At 52.1% G+C, this 12,738-nt stretch overlaps 1 protein-coding gene across 2 annotated transcripts in view; it reads left to right on the forward strand.

Annotated features, from left to right (window-relative positions):
• Col5a1 (collagen type V alpha 1 chain) overlaps positions 1-12,738 on the forward strand; it is a 155,088-nt gene that overhangs the window by 122,417 nt on the left and 19,933 nt on the right. For both annotated transcript variants that reach the window (XM_031369508.1, XM_031369507.1), the window contains exons 43-58: positions 913-1,020; positions 2,216-2,269; positions 3,181-3,234; positions 3,327-3,434; positions 4,229-4,282; positions 4,386-4,493; positions 5,816-5,869; positions 6,620-6,727; positions 7,266-7,319; positions 7,529-7,582; positions 8,990-9,043; positions 9,618-9,671; positions 10,294-10,401; positions 10,480-10,533; positions 10,625-10,678; positions 11,606-11,713. In XM_031369508.1, coding sequence (XP_031225368.1) covers positions 913-1,020; positions 2,216-2,269; positions 3,181-3,234; positions 3,327-3,434; positions 4,229-4,282; positions 4,386-4,493; positions 5,816-5,869; positions 6,620-6,727; positions 7,266-7,319; positions 7,529-7,582; positions 8,990-9,043; positions 9,618-9,671; positions 10,294-10,401; positions 10,480-10,533; positions 10,625-10,678; positions 11,606-11,713 — 1,188 coding nt within the window. The remainder of the gene's footprint in view (positions 1-912; positions 1,021-2,215; positions 2,270-3,180; positions 3,235-3,326; positions 3,435-4,228; positions 4,283-4,385; positions 4,494-5,815; positions 5,870-6,619; positions 6,728-7,265; positions 7,320-7,528; positions 7,583-8,989; positions 9,044-9,617; positions 9,672-10,293; positions 10,402-10,479; positions 10,534-10,624; positions 10,679-11,605; positions 11,714-12,738) is intronic.

Below are 12,738 nucleotides of genomic sequence, written 5' to 3' on the forward strand. Positions count from 1 at the left end.
TGTACATAATATCTTGTATGTGAACATGACCACAGACATGCATGTATGTTTGTTTATTTGTGCTTTTGTGTATGTGTGTGCTCACATGGCATGGTTATGTGTGTCTATGCGTGTCTGTATGTGCACAGGCAGGGTGTTCACAAAGAATTGGCAGAATAACAGTTTACAGACTGACAGTTTGCAGAAGCTGCTGCTCAGGCCATCCTGGAGCACAGTGTGCTCTCTGATCACCAGCTTGGAGGACCCCAAACGAGCTCAGAGACTTCCATTCACAAGCTCTGCTAATAACCTTCCTGTCACTTTGACAAATATCTGAGTGAAACCACTTAAATCCAAGGATTTGTCTGGGCTCGGTGGTTCCAGAGGCTTCGGTTCCTGGTTGGCTCTATTGCTGTGGTTCTATAGTGAGAGAGCATCCAGGCAGAAGGACATACTGAGTCAGAGCCGCTCACCTCATGGGAGCCAGGAAGTGGGGTGGGCAGGTCCTTGTTCTCCAGAACAAGTCCTTCCTCTCATTACCTCCAGCTTCTCACATTCCCACAGCCTCCACAGAGCACTGAGCCTTCACCCCTGAATGCCCAAACCACAGCATCAACTGTGCCTTGGTTCCCTCATGTAGCCTTGCCCCCCTCTCAGCCATTTCAGACCAAACTGTATGGGGCTGGATTCAATGAGGTTTTAATCATGTGCCGTTCTGAGTGTGGCTCTGGCACAGCAAGGTGCCCACCATGCAGGGTCCAGATTGGTTGGAATTGGCTTCCATGCCAATGGCTAATATGTTAGGACCCTGATGGTCCTAACCACTCCCTCACGCCCCAGCTTCCCACCCCATGTCCCTCTCTGGGGTAAGGAGCCATGACATGGTGTTTCCAATATGAAACCATATTGAGTCTGAATTGCCTGTCCTCCTAGGGTGAAAAAGGTCCACAAGGCCCAGCTGGCCGAGATGGCCTCCAAGGTCCTGTGGGGCTCCCTGGACCAGCCGGCCCTGTGGGTCCTCCTGGAGAAGATGGAGATAAGGTATGGAGGACTTGGAGTGCCAGGAAGGCAGTGGGTGAAAGGGTGGGGTTTTAAACAGCAGTGTACAACACAGAGAGTGTTCAGCTGGCAGAGTAGTGCTGTGCCCCCTTAACCTGGCATGAGGGGTGATTTTGAAGTTAGCACACAAATAATGTCCACAAACGAGACCTGAAGTGTGTGCGTCAGGTGGGTGGCGGAGCCTGGAAAGCACTCAGCTCCTTGCAACTCTGCTGTCGCCTGAGACGTGTGCAGGTCATAGCCAGGGCTGAAGAAATTGCTCCCTGCTCCCTCCTGAACCCTTTCAGACTGGGACTGTGTGGGGCTGGATTTAATGAGATTTTACTCTGAGTCTATTTTTAAGCATCTTCTCTTGAATGATCAAAGCCCTGTTTTTATTGCTATTTCTGATATCATTATAGAGGAGCCTGGATTTTATACTTCATTAAGGAAAGATGGTGCGGCTTAGCTCTTCAGGGCCGATCTCCATTTGTCATAGCTCTCTGGTGTTATTTCTGAATTTGTCACTTCTGCACAAAGGACATCTTAGTCCTATGTCTCTGTGTGGGAGACAGTCCAACAGAAACACCAGAGAGGCCATTAGACCACCACATTGCCACACCTACTATTAACACCTTGGTGATAATGCAAGTATCACATAGGAAACAAAGGAGCTGGGGAAATGTCTCAGTCAGGAAAGTGCTTGTCTTGCAAGCTTAGGACATGAGTGTGACACCCCCAACCTTTGTGTATAAAAGCCAGGTGTGGTTGTATGTCTACAATCTTAGAACTGGGGAGGTAAAAACAGGAAGATCTCTGGCTTCTCTGGCTGGCCAGCCTGGTCTACAGAGGTGAGTTCAAGGCCATTTCAAAATGGAACAGACAGCAAGTAGAGGGTGTGCTCAGTGATCAAGAGCACTGCTGCTCTTATCTGGGGTTCAGTTCCCACCACCCATGTGGCAGCTCTCAACTGCCTGTAATTCCAATTCCAAGGGACCCAACACCCTCTTCTGGCCTCCTCAGAGTGCCCACATGCAGTGTACAGACATACATGCAGGCCATGTGCACACACATCTATGTACACACAGACATCAAAATCAGAAAGGATATCAAGTTCATATAGTGAAATGATTTCTGTTGGTGAGTCCTAGGACCAAGAAAGGCACACACTAACAGCATCCTTCCTGTCCATTCCCAGGGAGAGATCGGAGAACCAGGGCAGAAGGGAAGCAAGGGCGACAAAGGCGAGCAGGTAAGAGTGTGAGTGTGCAGGGGTGGCTGCTGAGCACAGAATGTATACCCTGGGTTCACACTCCATGATCCCAGCACTGCCAACTCCCGAGTCACACCAATTGGCTTTCTTTCCTGAGAATGTCCCATGCACATGCATCTATTCATATATGTTCAGGTGTGTGAGAGAATCTCTTGGCATGAGACCATGACAGACCAGTCCTGTGTCTTCCTGGGGACCCAGAACTGAGGACGATAGAACTCTGCAGAGGCAGGGCATCCATCTGTACCTTGGCCTTTCATGCATTCAAAGATGCTAGGGTGTGAGTGCTTCAGCCAGGTTACCTACACCAGCCCTCTCCAGAGCCATGAGCCCCCTCCCCAAAAACTGGGGACTCATCTGAGCCTCAGGTTAATGTCAGTGTTCTTACTCCTGAGGTGACATCACCAGGCTTCTCTACAGACCCCTGGCTATCCAATAGAAGGGCCTCTCTTCCTTCTGGCAGTTCTTTCTCACTGTTCCTGTGCCCACAGTGATAGGTGCTTAAGGACGGCATGAGATCAGGGGTCATGGTGGAGTCCTTCCTAGCTCTGCACTTAGGAGACTTGAGGCTTCTGATCCGTGTTGTCCCAGAGGCTCCATGTACCACAATGGGGCATGTGACAGTTACTGAGAGGACACATAGTGAGCTGTTCTGCTTCTGTTACCCACAGCAACATGATCATGGTTGAATTGAGAGCCTTGCCCGCTTCTCAAAGCTTATAAACTGGCTTGTGCTCTAATGTTAATAGTTGGTGTTTCTTGATGACTGGCACATTTGGGAACTGATAAATCACATCCTGTAGGAGCCAGCCACTTCTGGAGTCTGAATTGACCCACTCCTGGACTCATCTGCAATTCAAAACAATTATGTCTCTGTTTGTCACCTACAGGGTCCTCCTGGGCCTACCGGTCCTCAAGGCCCCATTGGACAGCCAGGCCCTTCAGTAAGTATCTGTGTCAGACGACATAGCAAGGCATACCTCTCAACCCGTCCTCCATCCATGTGAGCTCACCCACACTCACTTCCTTCCTCCAGGGAGCAGATGGTGAACCTGGCCCTCGTGGACAGCAGGGCCTGTTTGGGCAGAAAGGAGATGAAGGTTCTAGAGGTTTCCCAGGACCACCTGGGCCAGTGGGATTGCAGGTAATCTTGGAGCTTCCCAGGACCCTCCAGCAGAGGTGTCAGTCTCTTGCTGCCTCCATTCTTCCTGTCATTTTAAGAATAGGGAAACTGAGCCTCAGTAATAGAGAGTTTTGCTGCCAGTATCCTGTGAGTCCAAACACGTGTGTGTGTGCGCACGCGCACACACACACACACACACACAGAGCTCATACAGAGCCGAAGCTGTTTCCACATTTACTGTGGAATCCTGGGAAATGGTGTCCTGTAAGAAAGGGGTACAAAGTCCTCATCTGAGCACACCACCTAGGAGTGACAGCCATTAACCCAGCCTCCCTCATTCAGTGCCTCTAGGCTGCCTGTTCCTACCACATCACTCTACCTGGTGTCAGTAAAACCTCAAGTTCACCGTGTGCTGAAAGCATACACCAGCCTTTATTTTATCTTATGAGGCATGTTGAACACCATTAAATATTCTTTGAACACAAGACTTTGTTTTGGAAAGCACAGTTTTTAGTTACTGGTAGTATTTGGCATATGGTAGGCACTTGATTTATCCGGAAGGTTTCCTGCTGCCGGCTCATTAGGTTTATCGTTTTATGGGAAGCCACCATAAGCATTGTTGCCCATAAATCTTTGCATTCTCCTCTGATTATGTTCTCAGTGTCTGAGCCCTGGAAGCAGGAAAAATCCTTCCATAGAGGCAGATTCATGGAAACACATTTCAGGGCCTTCAGGAACCATCATGGGAGTGGCAATCCCAAGAGCCATGTGTGTCTCACACAGAGTGACACCTCACCACAGTTTTCTGTCCACAGGGTTTGCCAGGACCTCCAGGAGAAAAGGGCGAGACAGGAGACGTGGGCCAGATGGTAAGCGGCTGTGCCATCGAGACCCAATTTGCCCCTCCCCCGTTTTCATTTCTGAGAAGGATATTTACATCTTGTCTTGCTCAATGGCCTTTCTTCTTCCTAGGGCCCTCCTGGTCCACCAGGCCCCCGAGGACCCTCTGGAGCTCCAGGTGCTGATGGGCCACAGGGTCCTCCCGGAGGGATTGGCAACCCCGGTGCAGTTGGAGAAAAGGTGATGGCTGCCTCCTTAGCAGTGTCTGCCCCATGGCTGCACAAGTAGTGTGTTTGTGTGTACACACAGTCCTGTGTGCCTCTGTGTGTGTGTGTGTGTGTGTGTGCAAGCGCGTGCGCGCGCGTGCACGCGCGCAAGCACGTGCACAAGCAGAGACACTCCCATCACACCCATTGTGAAAACCAAAAATAGACTCATGAGCCTGAGGTGGGAGCTCTGACAGTGTTCATTTGTAACAACCGTTTGCAAAAATCTAAAGCAATAGAATGCCTATCCGATCACCAAGCCCCCATGGCCTCCTCTGTCTAGTTCAGAGCTGGTGAAAGTCAACCCTTTCTCCCTCCACATTGAGCTTGCTCTGACAGCCTGCTTTCTCATAACTAGGGCCTTGGCATTCCTTCCTGTTGGTGTTAGGGCCTGGCCCCTGAGACTGAGCCACTGAGCCTGAGAGTGTGGCCATGAATACACATGAATGTGTGCACACACACTTCTGAATACACATGTGTGAACATGAATACATGTGAGAGGGATCCATGACAGTTTCAGTGTGAGATTGAACTCCACAGAGTGCTGAGAACGTGACCTTAGGGAGCCATCTTGGTTGGGCCTTGGGAGGGTTGGAAGCCTGCTGCATGCCCTCGTGAGGGCTTGCTTCTGATGTGGGTTGTTATGCTCAGCATGTGCTGCTCTGCTCTTGTTCTTTATCACATGAAAAGTCAGAGAAATGGGTGCAGGGGTAGAGGCCCCGTTATCTCCTTCTTCCTGCCTCACCCCTGCACAGCCTTCACTTGTCACACCATCCCACAGGCCCTTCCTCCCTGTCTCAGTGCTACAGGAGAATGTGCTGGGTCTCTGCACTCAGTCCTGCGTTGCGTCCTGTGTTAGTTATGTATCCCATTGCTGGGACAGAATACCTGAGAAAATCAACTTTAAGGCTGTCAGGCTTGTTTGGCTCATTTCAGTGGAGTAGGCGTGGCAGCAGGGGTGTGAGTGAGGTGGCTGATCACATCACTCCTGTAGTCAGGAAGAAAAGCATCTGATTGGGACAGCCTTTAGTTGGTGTTCCTTGTGATTTGTACAGTATCCAACCCCCTGCCCCACCCTCCACATCCCCCTCATCCCTCACAAGCTCTCTCTTCCTGGTTGGCTTCCCACTGCATTCCTGTGAGCTATCTGGAGACAATAACCGTGATTCCACAGAGTCCTGGACACCAGATGCCCAGGGACTGGCAGGCAGAATGGGCAGCTGGGCAGGTGCTGGCTGATGGAGCATCGCTATCACCCCAGTGAGGGAACCTTCTAACACTGACTTGTCTCCTCAGGGAGAGCCTGGTGAATCTGGAGAGCCTGGCCTTCCTGGAGAAGGAGGTCCTCTGGTGAGTGTGGCCCTGGAGGAGAGGTAGGACATGCCCAGTGGGAACACTGACAAGGCGTTGAACCAGAAGCTTCAATTTTGCCTCGGTTTCCCCTCCTGTGAATGGGAGTCATGGCCCTGCTGTGCACACTACAGAACTGTGATGGGAAAGTGTAGCATACTGTGAGGAGTGAATTATGTGCATTCATGTGCACAGATGTGCGGGTGAGCACATATGCGTACACGGGCAGCCCTCAGCAGTGACCCTACCACTCATGGCCACCAGTGACTGCCACCTATGGTACATAGGCCCTTTCACAGGCTGTTGTGACTGTGACCATATCTACCTTGCTGACATAGACGTTCAAGGCTAGCCCGAGTATAGCCAGGCTTCTAAAGGTTGGGGTGTGGGGTGAGGACTGAGATGTCTCAGTTTCCTGTGCCTGAGAACCCTGAGCTAGAGCTGGAGATACCTCAAGTAACCCTAGCTGCCTTTTATTAATCCAGAAGCCAGCCCTGACATAGAGTTGGCCTAGGCCTTGAAGGTTTGAGAAGGGCAGGGCTCTTTGTCTGTCCTGTGTTACATATGGGGTTGCTATGAGGAAGCAAGAACAGCATCCCCCACCCTGGGACCCAGGGTCTGCTGGGAAAGAGCTGACAGTGAGGAGCAGCAATGAGTCCATAGATGGCCCACTATAAGCCAACACATTTCAGGCTCTAGGTGAGTACCCAGTGGGCTCTGAGAGCTGAACCATTGCCTCTTCCTCCACAGGGACCTAAAGGAGAAAGAGGGGAGAAGGGAGAGGCTGGCCCCTCTGGTGCTGCTGGACCCCCTGGACCTAAAGGCCCTCCTGGAGATGATGGCCCCAAAGGCAGCCCCGTGAGTAATGTTAGATGCTGTGGTGTCTGGACAGTGTCCCTGCACGCAGACCGTTCTGAGTCCCCGAAGTGCACACCCTGATCTGAGGATAGCTGTGTGAGTGCTGTGCGTCTTAGGGGTACTTTTGTCTATTCTAGAGGTGTCCACACCAGCTGCTGGTGAGGCTGTAAGAGGGGAGCAGGGAAGCATGGTATAGAAGCAGCACCCAGTGGGGCCTCATTGGGGGGTCCTGATGAGAGCCCTTAAGCTGCAGGGTACTGTTTTTCTCTGCTGGCCCCAGCATTGCATGGGAAGTCAAAGGGGTCACCAGAGTGGATGTACAGGCAGGATGCCTGTCCTCACTAGCGTCCGAAGAGCAGAAGGCTGCTGCCCGGGCCTGCCTCATGGGTAGGTTTGCTGCTCTGTGGACTCTTCAGGATAGGGGTCCCCTAATCAAAAGTGCTGGAGGTATTAAGACTGTCCCTTGTCTTGTAACCTGGGTCCTGGTGAGCCAAGCAGGGTGTGCCAGGCTGCTGATAGCTTACCTCTCTCTTCTCAGGGCCCCGTGGGCTTCCCTGGAGACCCTGGTCCCCCTGGAGAGCCAGGCCCTGCAGTAAGTGTCCATCGCGTCACTGATGCCTCTTGTCACCCCCAATTTTCCTGCTCTCTGCTTCCTCTCCTCTACTGGGTTCCCAAGGGTACAGCACCTCTCCATGCCATCCCTGTTCCAATGCCCAGCCCTTGGGAAAGGATCTGAGGACCTACTCGGGCTGGAGGATAAACTTGATCTGTGCAGTGGAAGCCATTTTTTTGTTCCCACAGGGTCAAGATGGCCCACCTGGTGACAAAGGAGATGATGGTGAACCTGGGCAGACGGTGAGTGTGCGGCCTGATGGCTTTCTCGTGGTAGCCTCCTTGCATCCTCAAGTCTTTATGAGAAGCCCTAAGCTTGGTCCCTCTTGACTGTCGGCAAAGCTCAGGGGCCCCAAGGACTTGGTGAAGGCTGGGACCCTTCCTCCAAAGGTAGGATGCATATGCGTCCCAGCAGAGGACCTATATGAAGTGCCAGGGCTCTGCAAAGTGCCCTGGATCTTGCCCTGAATGTCAGCCAAAGCTAATCAAGAGGTGTACAACCCTCTCCCACAGGCCCGACATCCTGTGACTATGGCCACTTGACCTTGAGAGGCTGTTTTAATGTGAAGTGCTCTCTTTGGGGTGGGACCAGGTGACTTCTTCAGGTCCCTGGCCTGGACTGTGCCTCTGTCAGAGGTCTCTTTAGCCCATGCCCAAGGTGGGACTAGCTCCTAGGAACAAATGACTGTCAAGGTCTTTTTACTGCTAATGTGAATGTTATAGGCTGGGTGATTAAAACAAGATAAGTGTGTTGGGCTTAGTGCTATAGGCTAGGAAGTCAAGATAGAAGAACCTTATCAGGTGGGGTGTCCTGCTGTGGCTTAACAAGGCAAGAACAGATATGGTGGCTCATGCTTCTGATTTCAACACTCAGGAAACTGAGGCAGGAGGATTGCTGCAAGTTTGAGGCCTTTCTGGTCTATATTATGAGTTCAAGGTCAGCCTCGGTTTCCGAGTAAGACCCTGTGTCAAATAATAATAATAATGTAGTGAATGTCATCGTGAAGTTATGGGAAGGGGAGGTGGGCTTAACCCCTTTTTATAATTAGCTCATTTCTCTGATGGTGATGAAATCTACGCATATTCAAATGATATGATAACCAGGCCCCTCCTGTCAATAGCAGCACAAGGGCAATTTGATAGGAGCCTGGGTTTCAGAGGCCATCCAAACCGTATCACTGACCTAAGGGCAAATACTTATGTCACTGATCTGAGACAGGCAGCAATGGAAACGAAGGGCTGGGGACACAGGCTATGAGCCAGATATGTCCTGTCCATGCCCCTGTTCCCCAAGCCCCTGCCTTGGGCTCCTGGCTTGGTCTTTCTGCAAATGAGAGGCGGGTGGTGATAACAGGGTGGAGACCAGATAGCAGAGTGCCAGGCGCAAGTATGCCCCAGGGGATCTCTTTGCTCAAGGTGCCACTACTGTGGGATGTGAGTTGGATTTTCTGAGAGACACAAACAGGACACAGGATGTAAAGGCTGTAGGGACTTTGTTGTGGACTTGCTGTGCTCACACCAGAGAGAGGGCCATGCAGGACTGGCCATGGAAAGGACTCTATTTCTGTGGGTTTCCTTGGCTGTGGGCAGCATACTCGTGTGTCCTAATGGGACAAATTTCTAACGCTCTGTGTTCTTTCTCCTAACTAGGGATCCCCGGGCCCTACTGGTGAACCTGGTCCATCTGGGCCTCCAGGAAAGAGGGTAAGCCCTTCTGCCCATCCCCCCCACCCCTAGTGGAGTCCCTGGTGGCCCACATGGCCCCGAGGAGGGTACATGATATTTGAAATATAGGACACACTCATCAGGTCACAGATATGTGGGGGTGACACAGCTGGGTGCAGTAACCTCTGAGGAAGCAGAGTCTAGATCGGATGTTTTAGGATGGCCAGTGACCAACATACTCATTATACCATCCAGTGGGGGAAACATCTATAAAAGTTGGGCTCTCCTTGTCCCTAGACCTGATCACTGTGAGAGAGGAGACCAGGCCTAGGAACAAACATCTCTATTGCAAGCTCCAGTGGGTGCCTGGACCAGTTGCAGCACTTGAGCCAAAGAGTGCCCAGGCAGGAGAGGGCCTTCTGTATACATCTCTGTTTGCAGAGTTCTAAGACATCTCTAGATCCACCAGAGGCCTGGCCAGCACCTGGAGCTGTGGGACCCCATATGGGGCCTGCATCTTCACTGGCCAGGGTGGCCTCATACGTGGGGTAGCTTCCCTGAACTCTAGGTCTGGTCTCCAAACTCAAGTCTTTGTCTTCTATTGTTTTTCTAGGGTCCCCCGGGCCCTGCAGGCCCTGAAGGCAGGCAGGGGGAGAAAGGAGCCAAGGTAAGTTACCCTGGTGGCTGTAACATCTGTGGGCCTGAAAGAGGTTGGAGGCAGTGGCAGGGCGCAGCCTGAGGACAGAAGAGTCGGGACCCAGAGGAAGCTGGGAAGGGTCATGGAGCTTAAGGGAGAATGAAGAGGCAGGAAGAGGGCAAGGTGAGACCACGTCCAGAGGAAGTAGGCAGAAAGAGGGCAAGATGAGATCACGCCCAGTTTTTGACCTATGACAGAGGGGAAGACAGCACGCACAGGAAGTGAGGCCTTGGGAGACTGGGATAGCCATCTGAGTGGTCCATGTGGTGCCCAGCGCTGGAACACTCAGCCACTCTCGAAGTGAGGTGACCCACATGGCCAAGATGGGAACATTTGCCATCTTCCTTTGAGACTCAGTGAGCTCTGCATCTGGGTGCTGTGTGGCCTGGCACCGGGTAGGTGACCTTCTGTGGTCAGCAGGAGCCAGGGAGCCACTGTGTTTGGTTAACAGAATAAAGCTTGGGCCAAGTCGGCCTCCACAGGAAGGTGGGGTGTGACACCACTCAGGACACATTGGAGCAGCTCTGCAGCACCCCAAGGGTTTGATGGCTGGGCCCATTGAGCCTCTGAACACGTGCATCCTCCTCTGCAGGGAGAAGCTGGCTTAGAAGGCCCTCCTGGGAAGACTGGCCCCATTGGCCCCCAAGGGGCCCCTGGGAAGCCTGGCCCTGATGGACTTCGTGGCATCCCTGGTCCTGTGGTAAGTGGCCTGTCAGGCCTGGAATGAGGGAGAGGTGCTGATGGAGGCACAGAATTATACCAACGGACTCTGTTTTAGGGTGAGCAAGGCCTTCCAGGATCCCCAGGCCCTGATGGTCCACCCGGCCCCATGGTGAGCAGCATGCAATGTCATTGTGTATGTATTGTTGGGACACTGGAACCCACTGGGTCAAGGACACTGACTCCCCTCCCCTCTCCTGCAGGGTCCTCCAGGACTCCCTGGCCTCAAAGGAGACTCCGGTCCCAAAGGTGAAAAGGTGAGCTGAGACTTAGGGGACCCCAGCATTGAAATAACAGCACCCTTGATTCAATCCCAGGGGTTACTGGCCCACCACCAAGTACCTGCTGTGGCTCTCATGGGACGCTGAGGTAGATCAACAAAAGAGAAATACATACAGGGCTCTGAGACTCTGTATGCCAGGAGTCCTAGAAGCCCCAGAATTGACGGACGAGAACCTTCTAGAGCCCTGATGGCTTCATTAACAGATGGTGACTTTTCTCTTTCCATCAATTTATTTGTAAATAAACGAGCTTACAAGACAAACAGCTGCTCACAGAGAAGGCAACAAGAACATCCTTTTCCACTTGGAAGTCCTTCCAGAACATTGTAGATGCACATACAAAACCAAAAGATGTATGAGGCTGATATGGGGCTTTTTCTCTTGAAAAATGTTCAGATGAATGTACATCTGAGAGAATGCTCAGATCTCAGCAGTTTCCATTCTGTGTCAGCCTCAGGCCTTGCAGGAAACGGTGACATGCTTACCAAAAGTCAGAATGTTTTCCTAAGTAAAAATAGAGACACAAACTATCAGGAAAATCCCGTGGTCTCTGGATCGGGTGCCCCTGTAGGCTTCTTTTTGGTTGTTATGGGGTTCAGTGCCAGGGATGGTGGTAGTACTGTGGAACTGAACCCCAGGACGTCACACATGCTGGTCAAATGCTTTACTGCTCAGCCATACCCTGGCTCTCCCTGAGTGTTTCTTCAAATACATTCCTTACCAGCAAGGGGCCATGAGACCTGTCTTGTCACCTCTCCTGTCTTTGCTTACTTTCACTCCCCAACATGTTGACTATGATCTGTTCCCCTGAGTCATGGCTATGTGCCATGTCACCCGGCCCACTGTGCGGTGGACGGGGGCACTGGTGGCATAGATAACTATCATAGCTCCATCTTCTCACAGGGTCATCCAGGTCTGATTGGACTCATTGGACCTCCAGGCGAGCAAGGTGAAAAGGGTGACCGAGGACTCCCAGGCCCCCAGGGTTCATCCGGTCCTAAAGGAGAACAGGTATATACAGTAACTGACACCCAAGGCTGGGAGGATGGATGCTTTCATTGCTATGGAACCCCAAATCTTGGTTTGCAGATGGGGCCAGTGAGGCTTGGACTTAGCTAGGTCCGGGAGACACGAGTTAGAACACACCCCAAACGCAGGTCTCAGGTGGAGGCGGGGGCTCTCTCCTCACTGCTGCGAGGATCCTCAGAGTCAGGAGGTCTCAGCAGTCAGATCCGTCTCTCCAGCTCCATGCAGGAGCCTCTGACCTGACTAGCTGGGCAGAAGTTTACTTGTGGGGAGAGGCAGAGCAATGGCCTCTGGCATCCTTGCTCCCACCTTGTCACAGATACCCACATCTGACCCCAGACTTACCCCGGAATCCACTGTAGCTGGTTAGTTTGCAATCTTGGTGAGCCATGGCAGAGGAAACCCTGGCTGCATCTTGGTTTGACTGCAGGAGGTGAAATAGGGGAAGAGTCCCAAGCTCAAGAGGCAGTTTGTGTGTGCCACTGGAGCGAAGACACGTGTCTTTGCATGGGAAATCCCTATTCATCGTAGTAGGAATTCCTACACTTCCCACAGTATGACAGCACTCACAACTGGAGATCTTTGCTTACCCAGCCTACATCTATCTCTAAAGACAGCAGGATGTGGGGCTGTCGGGGCCTTCTGGGGACTGGGGAAATAGCAGTCATCCCTCTTTAGGTCATATTGGAAGTACGTGGCCAGGGAGGATGAGGCTCCTTGGAGCCCTGCCTCAGCCACTGTGGATGGTTTTCTGACTGTCAAGTGTCCCCAGGCTTCAGGTGCACTCCAGGCTTGTGTGGCTCTGAATGTGAATGTATGTTCACTTCTCCCCACAAACTGTGGTCTTGGCCAGATTGTAGGTAGGAGGCATCTCCAGGGTGCAGGCTTGGGGAGCATGGGACCCATTAGGGACCCAGAGGTCCAGGCCCAGGACAGTAAAGGGACTTTGTTCCCTGTGAGGCTGGGCTGTCAACTGTGGCTAGAAAAAAAAACGTTCATGTTGTTTCTCT

This window comes from Mastomys coucha, unplaced genomic scaffold, assembly GCF_008632895.1.
Source record: "Mastomys coucha isolate ucsf_1 unplaced genomic scaffold, UCSF_Mcou_1 pScaffold15, whole genome shotgun sequence".
In the NCBI taxonomy this organism is placed as follows: Eukaryota; Metazoa; Chordata; class Mammalia; order Rodentia; family Muridae; genus Mastomys; species Mastomys coucha.